The 24,951-nt window shown below is 56.1% G+C and overlaps 2 protein-coding genes across 12 annotated transcripts in view; one reads left to right on the forward strand and one right to left on the reverse strand.

The window, feature by feature from the left end:
* Positions 1–9,463, reverse strand: part of Evc2 (EvC ciliary complex subunit 2) — a 97,820-nt gene extending 88,357 nt beyond the window's left edge. For 2 of the 6 annotated variants that reach the window (XM_058572418.1, XM_046423478.2), the window contains exon 1: positions 8,752–9,050. In XM_058572418.1, the coding sequence (XP_058428401.1) occupies positions 8,752–8,979 (228 nt within the window). In that variant the 5' untranslated portion in view covers positions 8,980–9,050. Of the gene's footprint in view, positions 1–244; positions 1,627–8,751; positions 9,056–9,387 lie in introns of those variants that run through there. The other 4 variants (XM_058572416.1, XM_058572415.1, XM_058572417.1 and 1 more) reach the window with 4 other exon arrangements.
* A 1,625-nt stretch (positions 9,464–11,088) lies between these two features.
* Evc (EvC ciliary complex subunit 1) overlaps positions 11,089–24,951 on the forward strand; it is a 52,840-nt gene continuing 38,977 nt past the window's right edge. For 2 of the 6 annotated variants that reach the window (XM_046423536.2, XM_046423541.2), the window contains exons 1-3: positions 11,398–11,774; positions 17,323–17,448; positions 23,469–23,552. In XM_046423536.2, coding sequence (XP_046279492.1) covers positions 11,601–11,774; positions 17,323–17,448; positions 23,469–23,552 — 384 coding nt within the window. In that variant the 5' untranslated portion in view covers positions 11,398–11,600. Of the gene's footprint in view, positions 11,134–11,397; positions 11,775–17,322; positions 17,449–23,468; positions 23,553–24,951 lie in introns of those variants that run through there. The other 4 variants (XM_046423537.1, XM_046423538.1, XM_046423540.1 and 1 more) reach the window with 3 other exon arrangements.

Consider the following 24,951-nt stretch of genomic DNA (forward strand, 5'->3'; position numbering starts at 1 on the left):
CTCTTCCACGTCTGGAAGCACCTGCCCAGACACACTGCCCTTCTGGGAGCTGTCTAGGGCACAGCACGGTGTGGATGAAATGCCGCCGACAGATCTGTGTTGGAATCCCAGGTCTGCTTCCACGGGCGGGGGCCCCGGCAAGCCCCAAGCATCGTGATTCCCAAGAACCCACAAGCTGCTGGGGTGGCAGTGAAACACCGGACGGGGAGTCAGAACTGGGTTCTAGTTAGCAGCTTCTACTCACTGGGTATCCTCGGCCAAGTCTCAGCTTCTCTGAGCCCACTCCCTCTCTGAAAAGGGGCCATCTCAAAGCTCCCCCAGCTTGCCTACCTCATGACTGAAGAGATCTTATCCAAACTGCACCCAACCAGGCCCTTCCGCTCCACTTTGTGAACTCTGGACCCTGGAAGGCCAGAGCCCCCCCCCCCTCCTGTATGCTCCTAAGGGCTGCCCTGGATGGGGCCCCTTCAGCGTGCCAGGTCCTGAGCTGGCTCTCCAAGCCTGTGGTACAAGAACGCGAAAGAACCGCGGAGTATTAGCCTCATTTTAAAGTGCTCTCCCCAGACTCAGGGTAACTAGGAACTCCCTCCAGGCCTCATGGGAACGGTGGTGGGACTGCCTTTCACCCAAGCAGCTGCTCTGGACTTGGGCTCCCACCATCCGCTCTCGCTGGCTTCTGTGTAGTTAAGAAGGACGCATGAGCAGGAGGGCTGAGCAGGACACTCAGGCCTGGTCTCAGGTCCAGTCCCAATGGCCACACGGGAGTGGGTGTCTTCACTTGTTTGTGCTGTCATAACAAAACACCTGAGACTGGGTAATTGGCAATGAACAGAAATTGATACGGGGTGCGCTGTTGCTGTAGCAATACCTAAAACTGGGAAGCAGCTTGGGAACTGGGTAATGGGGAGGCTAAACCGTAACAGGCGTTCTCGAGGGGACTCGGGTGTTGGGGGCCATGTGTGCATAAACCATGGTTTGCTCAAGCCATTAAGGCAGAGAGGCCACTCTTTCAGGAACTCCTGGGTGTAACTCCCCGGACGCCTGGATCAAGCTGGCCCCATCTTAGCTCACAGCCTTAGGATCAAACAGCCTCCCAGAGATGGGCATAGCCCACCAAATGCCAAATAACCTGTCTACTGCAAGACCCCTGGCACACGGGCAGCAAGCCCCTAATCAAGACTCCTCCCCCACAGAAACTTTACACTTACCCGTCCCTTGATCTGTACCGCGATAAATAAAGCAAGTGTGAGCTTCTTCTTTATTAGAAGCCAGACCCCTCTGGTCCACTCAACTGGTCACGCCCCTGCTTTAAAAATATCCTCGCCTTTTGTCTTTAATCCTGACACATTACCTTCACAGCTTTTATCTCACAGCCAGCCCATCCCTCCGGTGGGTGCCCATTCCCTCGCCCACACCGGACGTGAGCCAGGTTCAGCAGGAGGAGAGCTGTAGGGAAAGTAGGGACTCCCTGCAGATGAGTCAGGTGCCCACCAGAATGTTGGTAAGGATACAGACAATAAAGCCATCCTGATGCAATCTTAGGTGAACATGGACACAGGAAAAGCCATCCTTGTTACAAAGTGGCAGAAGTCGCGCCTGAATCTTGTCCTGTGATGCTCTGGGGAAGGCAGAGCTCGCAGGAAGGCACAGGGGCATCTGGCAGAAGGAACCTCAGCAGGGCCCAGGGCGCACCTTGACTGCTTGTAGCAAAACCAGAGAGAAAACCAACAAATGAAAGAGAATTTATAATCAGAAGAAGAGCGCCCTTACTATCTGGGAAACGCTCAGGCAGCCAGGCCGTGAAGACGGAAAAGGGTTCCGGAGAGGATCCCAAGGCAGCGGCCAAGGGAGCTCCCGGAGAAAGATCCGTGTGGCCCTGAGGAGGCCACAGGCTGTTGATCAGGACAACGGAAGAGGGACCCTGACTGCATCCTGCGGATCCTCAAGACCTTCCAGGCTGCTCTCCCATCCCAGGGTCTCGGGGGCAGAAGAATGTCAAGGATGTGCCCAGGATGCCCACAGGACCTTGGTGCTCACGGCCCAGGGCGCCTCAAGCCTGTTTCCTGAATCCCAGTGCAGAGCTGCCCCGCATCCTCTGGAGGCCACAAGCAGAAGCTTTGGTGGTGTCCAGCTGTACAGGGTGTGACACTGCAGGAGCTACAGAGACATGGCTGTCCCCAGCTGGACTTCACAGGGTGCCTGGACGGGCTTGGGGCCCGGATGAGAACAGTCAATGGGGTGAAACACCACAGGGACCCCACGAGAGCAGGCAGCAGTGAACTGTGGGGGCGGGGCTGCCCCCAGACCCAGGACAGCTAAACCTCCTAGGCCAGCCTGGAGGGTCACCGGCGCCCAGCCCACCCGTGGGGGCTGCTCTGAGTGCACCCAGCAGAGCGGGGCCGGCCCACCAGGGCCTCCCGTGCCAAGCCCCGCCCTTGTGTCCAGAAGGCAGGGGACGCAGTCCAGGATAATTCTCCAGCCTGGGGTGTTAATGTTTCCCTGCAGGTGTGGGGTCTGGTGGGCCCCGTCGTCGTCCTCCCCGCTTCTCCTGTTTGGGAGGGAACGTCTATTTGGGGCTGCTCCACAGCTGTTCTGCAGAAGCTCCTAACCAACTGGACCTCCGGGATCATGACGCAAGGGACTCTGCCTCGGCTTCCTGCTCTCCCCCAGCCTGCGTCTCACCCAGGTCGACGGAGGTGAGCTTCCTGGGAGACTTCGGACTCTCAGGTCGACACGTAGGGTTACGGGGGGAAGGAGTGCACCGTGGATGAGAGCGCTGTGTCCCTCCGACACTCAGGATGAAGTGGGCACCCAGGTAACAGTACTAAGGGGTTTAGGAGGTAATTAGGCCACGAGGGTCTGCCCTCACAGACATGGTGAGTCCCCCTAAGACACGTGGAGGGGACTAGCTAGGCTTCTTCTTGAGCTTTTGGCCCTGCCCCTTCTAACACATGAGGACACAGCCATCTTGGAGGCAGAGACTGGACCCTCACAGGACATGGAACTTGCTAGCGCTTGACCTGGGACCGTCCAGCCTCCAGGACTGGGAGCACTCTTCCACTGCTACAGATGGCCCCTGTGGTACTGTGTGGACCAAGACTCTGGGACATGCCAGCTGAGACCACACTGGACACAGAAGGGGCTGTGTGGCTACTGTCTCTGTCCCCTGAACAGCCTTCCCGTGTCCTGTCTTGTAGTCAGAGCAAGCCACCCTGTGTAGCTGTGGGTTCCAGGCCTGGTCCTTGCAGGCCTCTATAGCCCTGGACACAACCCTCTGGGGGCAGCCCTAATGGAAGGGCGTGAGCCCCACCATGTGGAGCCCCCCCAGCTGTCCCTCATTCCACTCCACTTGCGGCATCTGTTACCTCCTCAGCACCTTCCCTGACCACCCCCATGGCTCTCCATCCACTCTGCCCACACGTGTGCCCGCTCAGCCCTCGGGGCCCACCACACACAGCAGCACACTGCTGGCTACCCTCCTCCGACTCTGGGAATCCAGAGCAGGCATCACCTTGGTCTGCCTCGTTCTCCCACCCAAGCTGTGGGGCATAGCCAGTGGCTGGCAGGCATGCCGTGGCCAGTGTCTGGTGGGCATTCCGTGGGCAGGGGATGGGGGATGGCTGACTGGGAGGCCTCCTCTCCAACACCCTCCCTGCCTTCTGCCTTCCGTGAGCTCCAGCAGGGCCTTCTGCAGCCAAGGAAATGTGCTGTGACAGAACTGTCCACTGTGCAGCCTCCAGACGCGGGGGCCATTCTGCACCTCAAATGTAGCTGACACACTGGCCATCTGGGAGACAGTTGGAACTGCCCAGTAAGAGGGGACAGATGCCAAACGAACCCTGAGCACTGATGCCCAGGTTTACAAAACCCTTTCCTGTGGAGCCAGCCACTAACAGCAAGTGCCCGGGGAGCACAGGTCTGGGTGGACAGCCTCCCCGCACCTGGAACCACTGTGGTCACGGCCTCCTCGCCTGTAAGATGGAGATGAGTCCTTTCATCAGAACTACCTAAAGAATTAAGTCAGATAATGCACGTAGAGCACTTAGCGTGGCCCAGCACACAGCAATCACCCGGGGAATGCCCCACACCACTCGTGCCCTCCGTTACTGCACTACTGTAACTATGTCATCACTGCCACTACCGTGTCACCTCTCCATCATCTGCAATAAAACTGAGAAGGAACTAGAAAAAGTGCTGTCTTGTAAATGAGAAAAAAATGGGGCTTGGAGCTGGACCGAGCCTCTTGTCAAGAACAGATGGGGGCCGTGATTATGGCTCAGTGGTAGAGCGCTGGCCTAACGTGGGGGAGGCACGGGGTTCAGTCCTCGGCACCACATAAAAATGAATACATACAATAAAGATCTTAAAAAGTGTTGTATCTGTTTTAAAAAAAAATCTTTTTTTAAAAAAGAAAAGGAGGACGATGACGTCTTGGTTACCGCTACTTCCTCTGGAGCAGGCGAGGGAGAATCAAAGACGCACAACGACGCTCTTGATCACTACCATGTGCTGCTTAGTAAATGGGGTCAACCCCGGAGAAGGCACAGACGTCCTGCTCTCAGGAACAGGAGGAGTGTAAACAACAATGTGCTGCGCGTCCTATGCTATCCACGGACGGGGAGGGGAGAGGAGGACATGAGAAAGTCGTCACGGTGCTGGGAAGAAAACTGGGGAAAGGAGAGAGTGGCTCCCAGCAGCCACGTGGACGGCCTCCTGAGAGGGTGACGCGGTGAGAGAGGGCTGGGCCTCTCGGGGAGCAGCCTCCGGGCTGGGGATCCCCTCCTGAGGGTGTGTGCCTGGAGCGGTCAGGAGCAGCAGAGGCCAGGGTGCCAGAGCAGGGTGACTTGGCAGGACAGACCTGGGTGAGGTCACAGTGCAAGGGGCGATAGAGGGGCTTTCAGGCCACCCGGGAACTTGCCTCTGCTGAGTACCAGGGGGCGCGGGGGGGGGGGCAGGTGGGCTGCCTTGTGAAGGTGGCAGGAGGAGGCTGTTTCCAGTGGGACACCCGCCGGGCTGCTCTGCTGACAACGGAGAAGGTGGGCAGGGGTGGGAGGGGGACGAGCTGGAAGGCTCCCGATGGTCCCCGAGGGCAGCAGCCAGGACCAACGGGGTCATCATACAGAGTGAAGGCCACACCGACGTTCTGAAATGGAACCCTTGGGACCTGCTGGCTGATGGACATGGGGAGGAGCCAGTGAGGAGGCCGAGGGCAGTGCCGAGGCTGTGGCCCAGCACAGGAAGGAGGGGCACCAGGAGCAGCAGGGCGGCGAGGAGCGATTCACGCCGTGCGCAGGCCTGTGGCATGCCCCTGGGCCTCCACGGAGTCTAGCAGGCGGATCTGTGCTGGACTTCCTGGAAGTCACCCCTGGAGGTCAGAATTTGGGGCTGTCAGTGGACAGATCACCCCAGGCATGCGTGGCCATGGAGGACAGAGGGGTCCGAGCTCTGCCGTGCTGCAGCCTGCAGGTGGAGAGGAGCACGGAAGCCCCCAGAGACCCCGTTTTACCTTGCCAAGCTCTCAAGAAGTATTTGAGGATGCTTCCCTGGCCAGGAGAGCTGCTCAGAAAGCCAAGATCAGTGTACCTCATAACAGCAACGTGGCAGCGTCCACCACCTTGAGTGTTTTTGTGTTTCGGGCTGGAATTTTTTTCTCTTTTTCCATTAATTGACCCAACCTGGGACACACCCAGCAGTACATTCGCCTTAACCTCACAGCTAAACCAGATCACTGTTGTTTGATATTCAAGTAGAAGAGCAAAAACACAACAATACCCACACAAACCGTGATGATGTGGGCCTCGTTCTGAAGTGTACATCTGTCGTTCCCTAAGTCCCTGGGCGTCAGGTAGGGCTTGCATACAGCAGTGCTTGTCAAACGTGCTAGTCTCAGGAACCTTCACACCCTCCACAAGTATGGAGGGCTCCCAAGAACTCTGCTTTGTGCAGACTATATTTGTTTTATTTATTTTATTTTTATGTGGTGCTGAGGATGGAACCCAGGGTCTCACACGTGCTAGGCGAGCGCTCTACTGCTGAGCCACAACCCCAGACCAGACTATATTTATTAATATTTTGTTTTTTTCCTTATCACAGAGAAAATATTTTTACTATATTTCAAATTAGAGTTAGAATATTTTTGAGTGTCAAGCTGGGCACATAACTGTAATCTCAACAACTTGGGAGGCTGAGACAGGAGGATCATAAGTTTGAGGCCAGCCTGGGCAACTTAGTGAAACTCAATAATAAAGGGGGCTTAGGGTATAGCTCAGTGGTAGAGCACCCCTGGGGTCAATCCTCATTAAAATAAAAAAAACACTAATTCCCTTTTAGATAGGCATAATAATCCCACTGCACATCCACATAAGCAGCATATCTTATGAAAAATAACTACATTCTCCAAAATAAGAGTATGGGTAGCAGTGTTTTATGCTTCTGCAAACCTCATCTGAGTCTGGATTAATGAAAGAAGCTGAATTCTCAACTCTGCTTCTGGGTTAAATCTTCTCCTATACACATATTGTGTCACTTTCAAAAAAGTCCACTGTCCCCTGGTAAGGAGATGAGTGGGAAATGTACATAATGTCTCAGTATCACTATAAAAATTGCTCTGACTCCTTTGACCCCAGATGCAGTTCCTGGGCCCCACTTTGAGAACCACTGGGCAGTGAGAGGCAGTCTCGGTGAGCATCAGATGAAGAAACCACAGAAGACACTCCCATAGGAAGGAGACAGCGAGGGGCCCAGGCAATGAAGCAAATGTTCCAACCAAGGGATTCAGGGCATCACGGGTCCAAAGACAGTGGAACATATCACAGTCCCTCCCACCTGGGGCTTCACCATGAAGTTCTGTGCACACAGGATGTTCTCTCTTACTCCTTCCCTAGATAAACCCACTCATCCTTTGAACGTTAGCTGAACGATTTCATCTGACCACCTAACTGAATGACCCTCCTTCCCAGCCCTCCCTCATAGCTCCCCACCACTCTGCTCAAAAGTACTTAATCACTGTGCAATTATGAACGTACTTCCCCAGCCCCTGGCACACAGCATGGCCCTCAGCAAAGGTGTAAATACCTATGAACATGTGTATGTCTGCGTATACACATGTGTGTATGTGCATGTGTGTATATGTACATGTATGTGTGTATAAAATGAATGGAGGGAGGGAAGGTTTCAGACAATCACACAGAAACAGCTAACAGGCACCTTCAGGAACTAGGATCGTGCTATGGAGAGAGTCTTCCACCACTGTGGGGAACCTTGCCCCAGGCCCCACAGAGTGGGGTGAGTGCTCACGGCAGGGACACCCAAGACCCACAGAAGCCCCAAGTTCTTTACTGTCCAGCTTATGGAAGGATTGTCTGAGACAGGCCCAGAGTGATGCAGGAAGAACTGGCATGGGCAGGGCCAGGACCCAGGTGAGGCAGGTGCTAGAGACACAGAGGGCACCTGGACACAGGTGCTCACTCGAAGGTTCCTTCAAGGGCAGGAGATGACCTGGACTCACTCTGGTCCTGCATGGCCTCAGGCACTTCCCAGAGGGCACTGTCCCTCCTCTCAGCAGGCCCATCCTCCACACCTGCTCTTGACAGAGGCCCACGTCCACCTCAATGTTCCAGCACAATCTGGCCCTGGAGCCCACCCTGCACCTGCAGGCACAGAAGAGCACGAGGCCAGGGCCATGCTTTCTTGGGCCTTGGTTTTTTCCTCCACAAATGGGCCAGATAATTCCCACTTCCCTTGGCAGAAGCAAGTGAAAGGACCCAGTGAAAATGCGCTGTCCTTGGGCTACTTACAGCTCAAAGTTCACAGACACAGTGCAGTGCTTCATACTGAAACCGAGAAGACATGACATAGGAAGCATCAGAGGCATTCTCAACCTCTGCAGCCATGAGGGAGCCCTGGGGCATGCACCAGACAGAGCGGCAGGACTGCAAGCTGGCCCTGGGGGAGAGTGGGAGGACTCCAAGGGCATCAATGATCCAGCGCCTGGCGAAGGCGCTCCTGGAAATCTCTGGGTTTGCAGCCAGGATTCATGAGACAGCCAGGAAGGAAGAGGGAAGCGGTGGGACACAGACCTTGGACAGATCCCCCTAGAGCCTGGGGGAAGGGATGGGGCACAAATTAAGGAATGAAATCTAGGATAGATCTTCACCAAGGGCCAGAGGCAGACAAGTGACCTGATCAGAGAGAGAAGGCATGAGGCTGGTGACCAGCTTGGGGAGGAGGAGAGAGCTAGGGTATCCGGTGCCTTTCCAAGTTTGGACACAGAGAAAGACCAGGGTCAAGGCCAAGTGGGAGATGGCCAAACTCATCAGGGAAAGTGTAGTGTGGTAAAAATCCAGCCAATACCCCCGAAGCTCATGTCACAAGCTGCACCTTCCCAAGAAGAGGTGGCCACCGCTTTAACAGACGCACAGTGGCCTCTGGGGGAGTCACCATTAGGCAGGGTTGTATGTGCAAAGAAAGAGAAGTGAAGTGATTTGCTCGGGGACACAGAGCTCCTAGAACGCGAAGCAGGATTCGAACCTGGCCGCTGGTCGTGGCCAAGCCTTCACCCCCAATCCAGAGCCGCCCCCTCCCGTCGGGGTTCTCTGGGGCGCGCGGGAGGCACCTTAGCGACACCTCCAGGCGCGGCGGTCGGATCCCGCCTCCCCTTCCTCGTCCTCTGCCCAATATTAAAGGCCCCCGCCCGGCCTGCAGACCGTGGGCCGCGCGGGTCCCACCCGAGCCCGGGGCGGCGCTGCTCACCTGTGCTCTGCGCTCGGGCCCTGCCCCGCTGGGTGCCGAAGGGGTCCCCGGGCAGGGCCCGACCTGGCCCGCCGCGGGCAACGTGCGGGGAGTCTGCTCGCCGAAGGGGTGATGGAGCGGGCCGGGGCCCGCGGGGAGCCAGCCTCGGGCCCCCAGAGCCAGGGCCGCGACCAGGACGCCCCCGGCCAGCACCCACGTGGCGCGCCACCCAGCGCCCACGGGACCCATCGCCCGCCGGGGTCCCGCGCCCCGAAACCGGCAGGCGCCGCGGAGTCGCTGGGCTTCCGGACCCCAGGCCCGCCCCGCCGCCGAGCATGCTCAGTGCGAGCTGCCGCGGAAAGTTTTCTGGAACAAACACGGGCATCTGGACTTGGCGGGCCGGGAGGCGCCCGGGGTGTGGGAGGGAGCCAGGGAGCCAGGCTGGTGAGGCTGAGCGCTGCGCGGTCACGCCCCGGTTGCTCGCGCTCTGCCGGGTGTCCCATACTACCCAAATCAGAGCAGGTCCCTCTTCCGACTCCAGGGATTACCAGGGGTCCTCTACTAAAGCCCACCCGGTTCTCTGGATCCCAGCTCAGCCTCACCTCCTCTAGGAAATCCCTGGACACCGGACTAGATCCCCACGCTTCCCTCACCCACCTATTAGGAAACCGAAAGGCGTTAGGGCATTTGCAGAGAGCCTGCGATGTCTCTATCAGAGGAGCTGGCAGGGAGCAGGCAGAGAAAAAAGGTGACCCGCACTTCCTGTTGGGTTCAGTATTCACTGGATTAGCCCCTGGAACTGCCCAGGGGGGCACATTCCCAGGGAGAGGCAGGTAGTTTCTGACTCTCTCTGGAGAATCAGAAAGAGGGCAGAGCATGTCTGGAGCCTGGAAGCCTTTGAGCAGCTCCTCTGAGCCCTTCTTGGGGACACGTGGAGACTAGGCTTGGCTTGGCTTTGCCCTGGGGATTGGGGGTGGGGTGCAGTTTGTCTGCTTCCTGTTCCTTTCTCATCCCCTATGGGCACAGCTCATGCCTGATCACTGGGGAAAAGAATTCCTCTCCTGCCAGTTTTCTTGCTGGGCAGCCTCTGAGGCTGGCATTTCACCTCCCAAACACACATCTCCAAGGACAGGCCTTCTTGACCTGTCACGGATAAGGTGATGGGTTAAGGATCTGAGAGAGAGAGAGGCCAACATTCCCACAGTAGGTTTGCTGTCCTAGGTGGTACCTGGCTGTGTCAAGAGTGAGACAAGGCCAAAGGCTAAATGCCAAGCATCCTACTGGAGCAGCAATGTTATATGGCAGCGAGTCATTTAAAATGACATTTTAATATTCAAACAACCTTGTAATAAAGTAAAGTGCAATGAACATTACATGATTCCCTTTTTTTAGACGGGTCCTGCTGTGTTGCCTGGGCTGACCTTAACTTTGAATCCCTGGATGCAGCCATCCACCTGCCCCTCCTCCTGAGGACTGAGTAGCTGGGACTAGAGATGCATGCCACTGCACCAGCCTTTACATTTGGAAAACTGAAGCCTGAGCATGCCACGAAATAGCCAGCATAAAGCACAGGGTTATTGTCCCTGCAGATGTGCCCAGGAGCCTTGGAAATTCTTCTGAGGAAACATTTAAGCAGCTAGCAGAGACTGTGTGCCTTGAAGCCAGACAGGCGCAGGGTTGAGTGTTGCACTCCTTAGTTGCACCTTGAGCAAGTCACCTCTCCTTTCTAGCTGTAAGTTTTTTCATCCGTAAAAAAGATGAGGAATTTGGATAATAGTTCCCACCTTGCCCACCTGGAAGGGTAGAGGGAAATGATGAAACAGACTGGAGAGTTGAGCCTGGTCTCCAGGGCGAGAAGCTCAGCACAGAAGCCCTCTCTGTTGAAACAGATCCCTGGATTACCTCCAGCCCTCCTCTCACGGGGAATCCAGGTAGGAGCCGGCACAAGCACACATCTGGGAGCACTCATGTGCCCCTGGCTGCACTCTGGCTCCCAGGACGATTGCTAGCAGGCACTCTGCATTCAGAAGGAGCAGGACGATGGCATCGCCTTGTGTGTCTCCACACAGCCTGGAGATCCAACCAGATCCCTGCTCCAGAAAGACACTGCATGTTCTCTGCAAATGCCCAGCAAATGGAAGAGCTCCCACTGTCTCAGAGCTAGTGGGGCCAGGGTGTGGCAATCTGTTTACACATTGCTTTAGAGAAAAGCACAGGCCGTAGGAAACGGGGAACTTCAGGGTAGCAAATTTGGGGTAGTGGTAGGTTGTGAGGCCCCAGGAAGGCCAGCCCTTAGAGGAAGGAGCAAGAGCTGAAGTCCAGTCTGCTTGAGGCTACTGAACTGCTCTGACCTTGAGCTTCCTCCTCTAGAGGATGGGCAGTGAACAGCACCCTTCACGGAAGGTTAGTGGGAAAGTTAATGAGATCATCAGATTAAAAGCTTAGCTTATCTAAGCGGTCTATCAGTTTAAAGGAGCAAACCTCCCGGGTGCTTGGGGACACCCTTTCTCCACCGGAGCCCAGGATGCCTGGTGTAAAACAAGACCCCCTCTTAAAAGTCCTGCGGGCTGGGAGCGCGCCTCTGGTGGGCATGCTCAGTGCAGCGGCAGGGCCGGGGGCGGGGGTGCCTCAAAGTTTTGGGCGGACGGCCCAGGCTCCTCCCTCCTGCTCGGGCGGAGCAGGGAAGCCAGAGAGGAGCAAGGGGAAGGCGACTTCACCCACCGGAAAGTGGGCGAGCGCCCCGCGCTCCTGGCCGCCCGGGCTCCGAGGGCCGCATCGCGGACGCCGTGGGCACCTTGCGGTGGGCCGCGGGCCGGGGCACTGCGCGGCGGCGGGCGGGATGCTGCCGGTCCCCCGTCTGAGCGCCCGCGATGGCCCGCGGCGCCGCGGCCTGTGCGAGCGACGCGCGGCTGCTGCTGGGCCGGGACGTGCTGCGGCCCGCGCCCGCGCTGCTGGCCCCCGCCGTGCTGCTGGGCGCCGCTCTCGGCCTCGGCCTCGGTCTGTGGCTCGGCTGCCGCGCGGGCCGCCTGCGCCCGCGACACCAGGTGAGTTCACCGAGCCCGCAGCCACGGGGCGAGAGCGCGGTCCTTCACGGTCCGGGGTCCGAGCCCAGGCTCTGTGTCCCGGGCTTTGGCGCGATTGCCGGCTTTGAGTTCCCCTTCTGCTCCAGGAGGGAGTTGGAAGCAGGGATTTTGGAGGGAGGGTACAGGGCATTGGCCTGGCGTCCTGCTGAAGTGTCTATTGCATCCTACTTTGCTGCATGATCTTAGCCTGCAGGCCTCTTTGGGCCAATTTTCTCCTCCAAAGGACCATGAGTTCGGACATAATGCTAGCAGATGTGCCCAGTTCAGAGGGGTGCGCAGGGGGCTGGGTGTCTGCTCCTGCTTCTCCACTTCCTGCCCGCCCCTGTGAATTACCCAGCTTGATTCCCAGCTGCTGTAGCATTCATGGTTCAGTTCACTCATCCCTACAGCAACAGGTGACTGAGAACCTTTTACGAGGAGCCAGTGGCCTAGGGACTCAGATGGAACAAGGACCAGGAAAGACTTTGCCCTTGTCAGCTAGCAGGAGAAAGACACATTGCAAGTAAACATTTGGTCATAACACATGGGTTCTGTGACTGAGAACTCAGGCTAGCATGCCTTGAGTGCCAGGGAGCTGCTGAGCTAGACCCTCTGCCTCAGTCTCACTGAGTCCCGAACAGCTTTGATTTCCATTAACGTTTCCATTCTGCACATAAGGAAACTGAGGCACAGAGAGGTTAAGTAACTTGCCACAGTGAGCGTGTGAGCCTAACCCCGAAGCCACTGTGTTCTATGTGGATGAGGCTCGGGCGGCTGGCTGCTGAGAAGACCAGCAGATGCTGCACACCCCAGCTGTGCTGATGAAGTGGGCGTCTTGGAAACACCTGGCACACAGTAGGTGTGGGTCAGTCATGGTCAAGGAGGACCTTGTTCTAGATCCTTTTAGCTTCTGCCTCCATGAGGAGTAAAGAGATAGGATTGGAGATGAGGTGATGTTGTTTCCGGCTCCCACCTGCTCTTGGTCCTTGTGAAAAGGAGACGTGTCTGGCCTGGGCACACAGGCTCTTTCCCAGTGAGCTGATCTCTGGGAGTGTCACGTTGCACAGGGACAAGGGCTGAATCGGAAACAGTGCAAGGTGCTGCAGGGAGTTGGGGGCTGTCTGCACCGCCCGCAGGAAACATTAAGGGAGTCTGGCTTCTTGGGTGGAGACAGAAAGGTCCAAGGAAGGGAGACTGCCAGGCCTGGCCCTGTGCAGGGTTTGTGGGTTCTTTATCCTCAGTGGGGCCTAGCAGGCAGGGACCTATCAGCAGCCACTTCACAGTGAGGTGATGGAGGCCCTGCAAGGTTGATACTAGTCCAGGCTCACACAGTAAACCAGCATGGGGGTGGGACCCCAGAGCCAGAGCTTGAACCACCTGCTACCTGGTAAGGTGGTCCTTAGCATCCTGTTTGGGTCAGCTGAGGCTCACAGTCTAACAAAGCTGTGAGGGTTGGCACAGCTGGTCAGTTGAGGATGATGGTGGCCAGGCCAGCATGGTAGCCACAAGGAGGCTCTGGCTCAAGGGCAGAGCCACGGGCTCTTATGGCTTAAATGTGACCTATGCAACGGCCTCCTTTCTAATGGGACTCCCTCCTCCCCTGTCCTTCCTGCAGTCTTTTTCTAAAACACACGTCCTACAGTATGGCTGTCTTGATGAAAACCCCGTGCCCCCTGTTGACTCCGAGATAATGCCAGGCTCCTCGCACAGTGCGTTAGGTGGTGCGCCTTCCCCTGCACCTGCCTAGCACGAAGGTGGCCGTGCACCCACAGAGATGGCCCTGGAGGCCGCACGCCCTCTCCTGCCTCCTACACACGTGTTCTCAGCCCAGGAGTTTACTGTGCATTACTCTCCTTTTCTTTTGTTCCTTTATTTATCACTAGAATCTTTAACTTTGAGTCAAGTTACCCCTGCACGCCGTGTGAAGTGCTCCTTTGAGAGCAGCACCCCCCGCCATCCCCACGTCTCAGAAGCCAGTGTCCTCAACTCTCAGCTGCTGCTTTTGGTAACTTATTCCCCATTTCTAAATAACATGGCTGGGTTGCTGCTGCTTTCTGGCCTTAGCAGCACCCGCTGAGTTCCTTGGTGGGAAGGAGGAGGATTTAGCTCTCTTCCCCCCTCCATCAGTACACTCACCCCCAATCCCACCAGTCCTCTTGCTGCGTGGCGAGAGGGGAGCTGGGGTTAAATCGTATTCAGTGTTTCTCTTACGATGACGCTGTAAGCATGACTCACTCTAAGTCAGGGATCAGTTATGGTCATAAATACTTTCCTTTCTTGCAGAACATTTTGTTTTTCCTGAAATTAACGTGTCAGATTTTCTGTTAGATTTCGCGGGCTTATCTCTCCTTTGTTTGTTGTACATTTCTTTTTAAAACATTGGAATACATAAGGCATTTGATCAGTTTTATCTTCTTGAGAAAAACATTCTGACATGCTCCAGTTTGAAACGGCTGCTCTCTAATGTCTGGAACAGACCAGCGGCATCAGCACCACCTGCAGCATGACAGGAGGGCAAACTCTGGGTCCCATCCTAGACTCACAGTATGAAAACCTCCAGGATGGGTCCCAGCAAGCCATGCTTAATAATCCCTCTCAGTAAATTTTCTTAGTGTTTGAGAAACACCTGCTCTGGGCTTCCTCTGTCACCGTGGAGACTTCACAGGGCCACCCTAACAGGACTCCTTATCTCTCTCCTGGTTGGATCCAGGTGCAGGATCTGGAGCACTTGTCTTTCTCTGACTGATTTCCTTGTGTGGATGGAGGGCATCCTGAAGTAGCTTTCTGAGAATGGGGTGGATTAAACTATTTTGAGAACTCCTCTGTCTGAAAATGTCTTTATCCTTCCATCTTTATCCCCAATTTGGTTAGGTGAGTTGGTATAGAATTCCAGGTTGAAAATAGCATTCCTTCAGAATTTTGAAGGCATCTTTCCATTTCCTTCTACTTCCTTTGTTGGCGTTGAGAAGTTTGGTTCTGTTCTGATTTTTGATACTGTCCATGAAGGCTCTTTTTCTTTTGCTCCTTGGTAGCATCTTGAAGAATTTTTTCCTTGCCCCAGTGTTATGGTTTAGAGATGGGGTGTCCCCTAAGAGCTCATGTGTGAGACAAGGCAAGAAAGTTCAAAGTGAAAGGATGGGTTCTGAAAGCCTTGACCTAACCCCTGTATCAGTCCCCTGAGGAGGATTGACAGGGTGGTGACATAGCCAGGTAGGGTGTGGCTGGAGAAGGTGCTCCATTGGGGGTGTGCCTTTGGGGTTATATTTTGTCGTGGTGAGGGACCTCTGTCTCTCCTTCCTGGTGGCCATCGGTTTCCTGAGCCACTTTCCTCCACGAGTCCCTTCTGCCGTGATGTTCTGCCTCACCTCAGGCCCCAAAGAATGGAGTCAGCGTGTATGAGCTGAGACCTCTGAAGCCATGACCCCAAATGAGCTCTTCCTCTCCTTGTTCTCGCTGGTCTTTTGGCCCCAACAGCAAAAAAGCTGACTGAACCCCGGGGAATCAAATTGCATCAGGACGGGCCTTGGTGGCATCTGTGCCATCTGTTGTACGGGCCTTTGGGTGGCTCTCTCAGTCCAGAAACTCCTTTTCCTTATTTGTTTGAAGATTCTTTCCTTTCATATGTTCGCTTACTTCTTCCAAGAACTCCATCATGCTCAGCCTAAATTGACCTCTGATTATTGATCTCTCCCTCCCGTATCCCATCTCTGGGTGTGTGTGGGGGGTGTGTGTGTGTGTGGGGGGGTGTACTTTCTGGGAGAGTTTTCTCGATTTCATGCTCACAGTTGATCTCCCTAGTTTTAATAATCAAGCACTCTGTTTTGTTCTAGAACCCCGTGTTTACAGCGTGCTCTTCTTACCTTGTGAATGAGCTACCTCCTCTCATCAGAGGACAGTGCACTGCTTTTGTGCAAGTTTTTGTGCAGCCTCTGACTCCTGCTTGCTTTCCACATTAGTGTCTGTCCACAAACGGCTGGAGGTCCTTGTCCTCGCTGGTGGCCCTTGTCCTCAGAGTCCATTTTAAACAGGGAACTAAACAACTGATGCTCCTGGGGGGGGGGAGTTTCTTCTGGGGTGTTTCCTGTGGTCCAGTCTGGCTGAGTCCTTCCACTCAGAGCTCTTGCACTGGTCAGCTACAGCTGCTGAGCCAACAGTCCTGAAGTCTGTGGCCGTATCATCTGCCCTCTCTCTACCCCAGGACACCCAGACTTCTCCAGGTGCAGGGACCTCCCCAGACAAGCTGCACCTGTGCCTGGCACAGAGCCTTTGCACGGGCTCTTCCTCTCCCTAGAAGCCCTTCTCTGAGGTATCTCAGAGCCTCACTTTCAAGTTTCTTCTCAAAGCCACCTTGTCTCTCCCCATCCGCCCAGGCTCCACCGCTTTCTCTGTAGCCCTCGTCTCCCCACCACGCTCCATATTTATTTGTGGATCTGTTTAGCTCTTTCTCCTTTCTGGAAAGGCAGCTCTGTGGAGGCTTTGCATTTGTTGTTCATGACTCTGTTCCCAGGACCTAGAATAAATCTCAGACTAACACAACGCAGTGCAAAGCGTGAGGTTTCTGCAGTGGAGAGATGGCGTCCACACGCAGCTAGTGGTCACGGGGGTTGGGAAGTGTCTCTGCTGTGTCCAAATTTAAATGCACTCTGTTCCCCTTGCTCGCGGTGGTTAGGCTAGTTCACGGAGATCGTGAATTGGTGCCTACTGAGCTTTGGTCCCCAGGGGAGGTGCCGGTGAGGACCTGGGAGCCTCTGCTCGCGTTTCCAGTGGCCAGTCATCGGGGTGCTGTTCTGCGTGTTTCTGATTAGAGATCCCTCACCTAATATGTACCATCGATGCCACCCTGGACCTCAGCCAGTGGCCCTTGTTTTCCTTCTGCCTGCGCAGGGCACATCACAGCCCTTGCCCGCCAGGGGGCACAAGAGGGTCCTTCAGCGCCACAGCTGGGGCCATTGCCAACAGCAAAAGTGACAATGAAACACAAAATTGGAATTTAGAAAATGCATTAAGAGGGCTGTGGAAAGGACACTTGTCTGCAGAGTGGGTGGGGAAGGGGGCCCTGCCTCCCTCACCTGCACTGAGGTCCGTGGGGGCAGCCCCTTCCTTCCCACTGGCCTGGGTGCACATGCAGCGGGGAACAGGGAATGCCCACAGGCATGGCTTGACTTAGCGGCCGGGGAGTTTGCAGATACAGGATCGACAAGATCACAGTTCACAGTGGGAATCGCTCTGTAATCTAAGGTGGCCCAAGGGCTTTTCTTTACCATCATCCAGTGGCATTAATGAAAAAGAAAAAAACAACCAGGGAGGTTAATATTGACGAGCATCTCCCCGCAGAGCCTCGTCCTCAAGGCTGTGGTCAGCAGGGCCACCAAGCTACCAGAAGCAGGGATGAGCTTTGCCCCAGGCCTGTCCTTGGGGTCCTGAGGGGCACGGAGGTGGGACTGTCGGGTGGGAACCTCTGGGCTGAAGTCCAGGGGCACAAGCCTGACTGACTTCGACATCCTGTGTCCATCCACCTCTCGGGGTTTAGAAAGACGACACTCAGCATCTACTCAAGAACGTGGAGCCTGGTGCACAGAGCCCCTCGGAGACCGGCTCCCCATCCAGGAGGAGGAAGAGAGAAGCGCAGCCGTCGAGGGACGCAGAGGCCCCAGATGTAAGTGCTGCCTGTGTGTCTGCCCGGGTGCCGAGGCGCTGCTGCCCACCCGGCAGTGATGGCGTGTTTCCCAACGGGCTTCTCCTTTGAGGGGTCACTTACCTATAAAATGCAGAGTTCAAGTTTAAAGTTTGACATTTTTTAACAAACGTCTCCACCTGGGAACCAGTGCCCACCATAGAGGTGATTCTGTCACCCCGGAAGCCCCCAGTGCCCCTTCTGGGCCAACGTCTCGCACACGTGCTCCCAGAGGGGATGCCAGTTGGCTGTCCATCGCCAGGCTGCCCCTGCGTCCGGGGACTGTGTGTGGGGGGTGTCCTGTGCTCTCTGTGCTGCGTTCCCAGCAGAGCACTCTCGAGACTTCCCTGTCCCATCGTCACCACTCAGGAGTCCTGGGCCCAGAAGTGCCCTGGTCACCGTCCACCGGCTGCTGGGTGTCTGGTTGGCGGCCTGGCCTGCTCCTGTGTGGCGGGCACTAGGCTCCACCCTGTCTGTGTGGCTGGTTTATTTTCCTTTCTCCTGGTTCCTTCCAAGTGCACGTCCAGCGTAGGGAGCGCGGGCCGCGGCAGAGGGGTCAAAGGGGATTCTCCTGCTCCTTCCTGTCACCCTCTCTGAGCCTGCCCCAACCAAGAGCATCGCTGGTGAGCCAGGGGACAGGCTGTGACATTTCCAGTCTGTTCCTGTGCCCAGGGAAGGACGGCGGGCTTCATCTCCTGGGGGGGGGGGAAGACTGAACTGACATTGGTCAGCGCCTGTGGGCGCCAGCAGTTGTCCGTGTGTCCTCTCTGGGTGACGTACGTGCTCCTGTAAATGACCCAATTCCTATTTGCACCCCCATTTTCCAAATGAGGGATCTGAGTCCTGCAGCTGGGGAGTGGCCCGGCTTGGATTTGCGCCTGGGTCTCTCTGACCCCTGCCCGGCAAGTGCTGCCATCACCACATCCCTCTGTCAGCTCAGTGGCCCAGTGACCACAGGAGAGTGGCCGGGTGTTTTCAAACAAACCCACCAAAGCCTTGAAACCAACAGGGGCAGCTTCTGGTTACACTGAAGAATCGGTTTCCGGAAGGCGCCCAACCCCTGCACTTCCCAAGGGTTCCCGTAACCTGGCTCCTCTTGCCTGCTGGCAGGACCCTGAGGAAGGTGGGCTGCTGTCCCCAGGGCTGACCCAGGCAGGTGGAGGAGACGGAGACCGCCTCTGTGACTCCAGGGCAGAGCCTGCCCTACGGGCACACGCTGTGCGTCTCTGGTCCGTCTCCTGTCTCTGTGTCCGTGTGCTCCTCGCTGCCCCGCCCGAGTGTGTGTGTGTGCACCTGAATCTGCAGCCTCTCTCCACCTGCACCTCTGGGCTCTGTGTGCAGCGGTGTCCAGGTGACAGCTGAGTCTGGGGGCATGTGTGTCTCCCTATGTCTGCCTCTCCCATCGCCTCTCCTCCCTCTCTCCACTGCCTGCTCACCCCCTCATACTATGAAGATGGTATCACCAAAAGGCAAGTCTGTGTGCACACAAAACTTGTACACAACTGTTCACACCAACATTATCCACGACAACTGAAATGTGAAACAACACAGAGGGCCACTGGCTGACAAATGGATACCTGAAATGCAGTCTGTCCACGCAGTGGAATATTATTTGGCCATTGAAAAGGAACCAAGCCCTGATATGTGCTACAGTGTAAACAAACCTTGAAGCTGTCGTGCTAAGTGAAAGTCACAAAAGGCCACCTAGTACAGGACCGCATTGGTAGGAAGTAAACAGGACTGAGAAGGTTATAGAGACAGTGGATGGTGGCTGCCGGGGGCTGGGGAGGTGAAGGCAGGGTGGAGGCGATGGCCACGGCCCTGGTTTCTCCCCCTTGTGATGAGGATTTCTGCGGCAGCTGTGGTGATGTTCTGTGTGTCTGTGCAGACACTGGAGCTATTACATCCTGCACCGGGGCAAGTTGTGGTGTGTGGACTACGCCAAAGCTGTTTACAGAAAACAGCCCTGTTCACACAGGGGCAGCTTTGGACATGGGGGGTGGCAGCAGCTTTGGGACCTAGATCCTGCCCAGTGCTGGCTCTGCCATGTATTTGCTGTGTGATGTCGGGCAAGAAACATAAGCCCTCGGAGCCTGGGGCTTCTCACTTTCACGGTGGCAATCATGAAGGCTCCTCCCTGGGGAGGCTGAGGGTGCAGGTGGGGGCTCCGCCCGCCCCAGGATAGGTGTTCCCTGGGTGTTTGTAGGGCCCAGTTTCCTGCCCCTGGAGGGTCGGCTCATTTTCCTGCCTGGTGTGTTACTCGCTGACTATTGACCTAGTCCTGGCAGATGCCCGTGACCAAGCTAATAATCTCCCAGGGTTAAGTTAAAGATCTGCCTGTTCCAGTGACTGCTTGCTGGGCTCCCTGGCCTTCGGTGGACTCCACATGTGTGGACAGGGCTGTCTAGGGCACGACCAGCAGAGCCATGGCTGTTGTCCCCTACTGCACAGAGAAGGAGCTGTGCTGTGCCCCTCCGCAGGTGAACTCTGTTTAATGAGTAGCTCCTGTCAATCATCAAAGCCAGGCAAAATTCCAGAGAGCTCTGAGTCCGCCCTAGGTCTCCGTCCTGTCCCTTGGGACAGAGTCTTTGTGACGCGCTCATGAACTCGCTGGGAACTCGCTGGGAGTCCCCGCCTCCCCAGCTTTATGGTAGCGAAATGGCTTTTTCTACAATTATGCTTTAATTTTCTGAATAATTGCATTGACTCGGCTGGGCAGGTGGCCAGAATCCAGAGGACTCCCAGACTTAATAAGGAGAGCTTTAAAAGCTCAAGTTGGTGGGTCCCCTTTGGGTGGCTGGAGCCAGGCTGCCTCCTCCTTGGTCCCACACGCCAAGGGCTCCTGGGTCCTTCACTTCCTGGCCAAGGCTGTGACTGTCCCCCCGCCCTGTCCTCCAGGGCATTGCCTGCTGCGGGTTTCGGGATGGAAAAGACAGACAGCCACACCCGTGGAGCCTCGCCTGCAGCCAGGACTGTGCTCGCCAGGCTCCCCGTCCCCGGGGCTCTTTCCACGGGTCCTGCCCCGGCACCCTGTTCGTGCCTTGTTTTGCACACTAAGTGCAGTTCCCTGTGTCTGTGCTCGCCCTCATTCTCCACGCGTTCTTCTCTTTCCTCCCACCTCTATTTGAGGGGAGGTCAGAAGGCCCAGGGCTTTTCTGCCTCTGCATCTTTCCCTTGAGCAAATGTGTCCCCCTGGAGAACCAGCCAGGGCCAGCGTCCTGAGCACGTGACCTGTGCAGTCACGCAGGCCCTGCTGGGAGGGGCCCTGGCCTTGGCTGCTGGGCTGTGCTGTCCCTGCCTCTGACAGCTTTCACAAGAGCCCTCTGTCTGCTCTGCACGAGGCCCCACCGTGGTGGGAGCAGGCTGGGTTCTGTCTGTTAGTCTCACCACTGTTCTTGGCTTTTGCACCATTTCATCAAAAATGCTTCAGCAAGGAGTGGGTCAGGTGCTGGGGTGGACAGCAGCCCTGCTCTGGCCCTCAGGTCAGAGGGAGGCCAGGAGGGTTTTCAGATGAGCAGCAACAGGAAGTGCATGTTTAAAAATCACTCGATTCCCACGTGGCGACTGACCTGGAAGGTGCTCACCCCTGAGCCTTAGTTTGCCCCTCTGTGAAGTGGGTGTGACCCTGGAGTCCCCGCCTCCCCAGCTGGCTGCTGTCTGGTGACTGCATGAGCAGATGGGCACACCGTGGCTGGCATGCAGTTGGCACGCATGGCGGGGAGCCAGGAGGGAAGCCGTTGCAGCCCTTCAGGGAAACGGTGGCTAAGGGTGGGTCTGTGGACTCCCGAGGGCTTGGAGAGGGAGATTAGTGGGACTGTGGCTGGTCAGACCTGGGGAGTTGGGGAGCAGGGAGATGGGGTGCCTCGTGTCTGGGCGTGGCAAGGCCACACCTGGGGCCTTCTCTACTGAATTCCCACTTCCCTTTTGATTCCCTGTTCTTGCTCTTGTTCTTCCCTCTTGTTATGTTGAAGGAACTAGCATGGTGTCAACTAATTGCCCTTAGTGTGCAAAACAGCGCAAGGATGCCTGTCAACTCAAGAGGACGAACCTGGAGCGGGGAGATTCGCATTCCCATCCTGGCTCTGGAGTTCATGAGCTGTGTGGCCTTGACCTTGGGCACGTGGCCTAACCTTTCTACATCCCATCCTCTCCATCTGGGAAGTGGAGACAGGACTCCTGAAGGGTCCCGGGAAGCTTCATGCACCACCCGGTTCTTGACCTCTGGGCCTGTTTGTGAGTTGTGAGGTGCAGACAGGAGGCCAGAATCAGGGCCTGCACACATGGCTGCTCCCGGTCAAACTGGAGACCATGGGCCACAGTGCAGCTTGGTCAGGAGCATCCCGGCCCCTCGATCATGAGCAGGTGGCCAGTCCCTCTGCGAGCCCCATGGCAGGCGTCCAGTTGGGTGAGTGGAGCAGTTGGAAGGAAGCTGGTCGTCTGCTCTGGGTGCTTCCTCCAGGATGCAAAGCGGAGGAGGAGGGTCCCCCGCAGCACCTCGTTCTGGGGCAGGTCGCCCAGGGCCTATGAGCAGTCCCCTGCGCCTGCCTTCACTCACTCACCCAGTGGCCCCAGCACGTTTCCCAAGCCAGTCTTCACTGCCTGGGCCGCGCACAGGAGGGCACGCCTACTGGCAGACAGGAGCACAGGACGTCGGGATACTTCCCAGAGAAGTCCTTCCTGCCACAGGGGATGGCTTGTCACCACTGCACCGGGGGCCCAGGGCTGAGGTCCTCCCCTGGTCCAGAGACTCATCTGGGAGCTTGTTCCTGTGGCCCTTGTGGGTGGGTCTCCTGGACCTGCTTACTGCCTGGGAGGACCGGGCTCAGACAGGTTGCTTAAGGGTCCAATCCAAGTCTTGTGTGAACACGTGTCATGGGTTTATACTACTAACAGTGCAAAAATCATTTTTTTTAATTTTTAAAGAAGTTTAATTGGCTCATAATGATATACCGACTCATGGGGTACAATATAATTCAATATGTGTAAAGATGTAAGGTTCAAATCAAGGTCGTTAGCATTTCCATCTCCTCAGACAGGACTCATCCTGTTAAGAAACTTCAGCTCTTCTCGCTGTGTTCAGATGGGTCACCAGTCCTCGCAGGCTGTGCTCCTTCTCTGCTGTAGAACACGGGGCTGAGTCCTCCTGTGTAAAGTCATTCCTTGTTTTTGTTCTTTTCACTTATAGATTGTTCAAAATTATTTAGAAGACACTTTTAATTAGTCTCAAGTTATTCAAATCCTTACTGCTTTCTAAGCCAAAGAATCAGAATTAAGTGATCATATCTTTCTGTCCATATACCCCTCCACCCATCCATCCACCTGCCCATCCGTCCACCCATCCTCCATTCATCTTTCTCTCTACTTATTCATGCACACACATATATCTGGGCCTTCACCACCCATCCACCATCTGTCTGTCTGTCCTTCTATCCATGCACCACCCACCCATCTATCCATCCATTCTACCAAGAGAGCACTTGCCAGGATCTGCAGGTGCCCATCACAGTCCCTCTGAGACCACTCCTTCACTTGGATCGTGGCATTTTGGACTCGAGGTCTGTCTTGTTCTGCAGAAAGCCTCCCAGACCACTTGTATGAGCTTTTCTTTGCTGTGACCAAACTCCCTGACAAGAACACCTGAGAGAGGTTCATTTTGCCTCACAGTCCAGAGGTTCAGCCCATGGCCAGTGGCTCTGCGGCAGGAACGTCCTGCCAGAAGGGCATGCCTGGGGAGAGCTGCTCGCTCACGGCAGCAGGACGCAGAGAGAGGCAGGAAGGCGCCAGGGACCAATATGGTCCAGGGACCTGCTTTCTCCAGCCACAGCCACCTGCCTACGGTCCTCACCACCTCCCAGTGGGCCTGGTCAGATTATTAATCCACCGATGGGCTAGTCCACTGATGGTCCAATCACCCTCCTCTGAAGGTAACTACACTGCCTCACCTGTGAGTGCTGGGGCTCGTGCCAGGTCTGAGCCAAGACATTGTCCGTTCTCTTTCCCAGGAGTATGAGCCGTCCTTCAACAGCAACATCACAGCATTCGCCCTGAAGGCCAAAGTCATCTATCCCATCAATCAGAAGTTCCGGGTGAGAGCTCTGAGCCCCGTGATATTGGTGACAACTGGGGCTTGGCGTGGGGTGGGGATCCAACGTGCAGCTGAGTCCCGGTCAGGGTGTTACGCCAGCTCTTCCCCACACAGACCTTGAGGTTGAAAGCAAAACTTGACGGTGACTCCATTTATGACAGGATTGTCAGGGCTGGGGCAGGCTGTGTGTCAAGGAGGGAATGACCACAGCGCCTGTGTCCCCAGGGACACCAAGTGGCAGCACAGTGGGGCAGCATCCCCCTGCCTTCCCACACTGACACAGCCTGACGTCGACGAGGTCACCCCTCTCCTCCTCCCTCACAGAGCCTGGACTCAGGCCAGCGTGCCCTTCCCGTGTGCGTCTGAGGGGCTGGCATGGGCTGTTTGTCGCAAGCTGGGCATCTCAGCTTTGCAGTGTTGTCTCAATTCACCCATAAAGGGACTAAGGCCCAGGGAGGCTACTGCCCTGCCTGTGGCCCCCGGCAGGGCCAGAGTCCGCCACACCTGCAGACCTCACCCCCGTGATTGGCGCTCCCTGCTGGGGGGCGGGGGGCTGTTTGCAGCGAGTGCCTCTGCCACGCTCCAGGAGCCCGCGCCCCCGGGGGGCTCTGGAAGAGTTTCCTGGTCAAGTATGTGTGGGTGTTAGGGGGACACGCTCCAGGGCACATTCCCACTCCCGTCTCGGCCGTTTACTACTGTTGGCTGTTCCCGTGCCTCGGTTTCCTCATCTGTGACGTGGGGATGATGGGTTCTAATGCCTCACCTGGTTGTTTTCAGGACTGTGGCATCAGCCACTCGGCACACGGCAGGATTTTAGATTATTACGTGCTTTTTTATTCCTGGTGCTGGGGATTGAACCCCGGGCCTTGCGCACACTGGGCAAGTGCTCTGCCCCTGAGCCACATCCCCAGCCCACTAAATGATGTGCTTTTGAAGAGAGCCAGAGTGCCCTGGAGGCTCTGAGACTTCCCACACCACGGAAGTGACTCCGTGTGCAGTGTAGCATTTCCCAAACTGATTCTCCACAGAACTCTTGGGATGAACAGTAACAGGATAGAGTTCGTGAAGTGTTCCCCGGAACACATTTTGAGAACCACATCTTTCTTGCACTCTCTGGTGGGTGGACGAAGGGCATTTATACAACAGCAACACCCACTGCTGAGTCTGTCCAGGCGGAATGACCTGTGGTAAAACAGGCTGTGAAGGCATGGCCAGGGAGCTTTGGAACCCAGCACAGGACCCGGGGTCAGTTCATTCCAGCAAACAATGAGCGAGGGTGCTCAGGATGGGTGCAGAGCCTGGGGTGGCCCAGAAGCAGGAAACAAGGAGAGGTTGACCGCCAGAGCCAGCTGGCCTTACAGCTTGGGCAGTACAGTAGGGGACAGGGCTGCGCAGAGGTG

This window comes from Marmota monax, unplaced genomic scaffold (genome assembly GCF_021218885.2).
Source record: "Marmota monax isolate L192 unplaced genomic scaffold, Marmota_monax_Labrador192_F-V1.1 WCK01_AAM20220418_F8-fsc00009, whole genome shotgun sequence".
NCBI lineage: Eukaryota > Metazoa > Chordata > Mammalia > Rodentia > Sciuridae > Marmota > Marmota monax.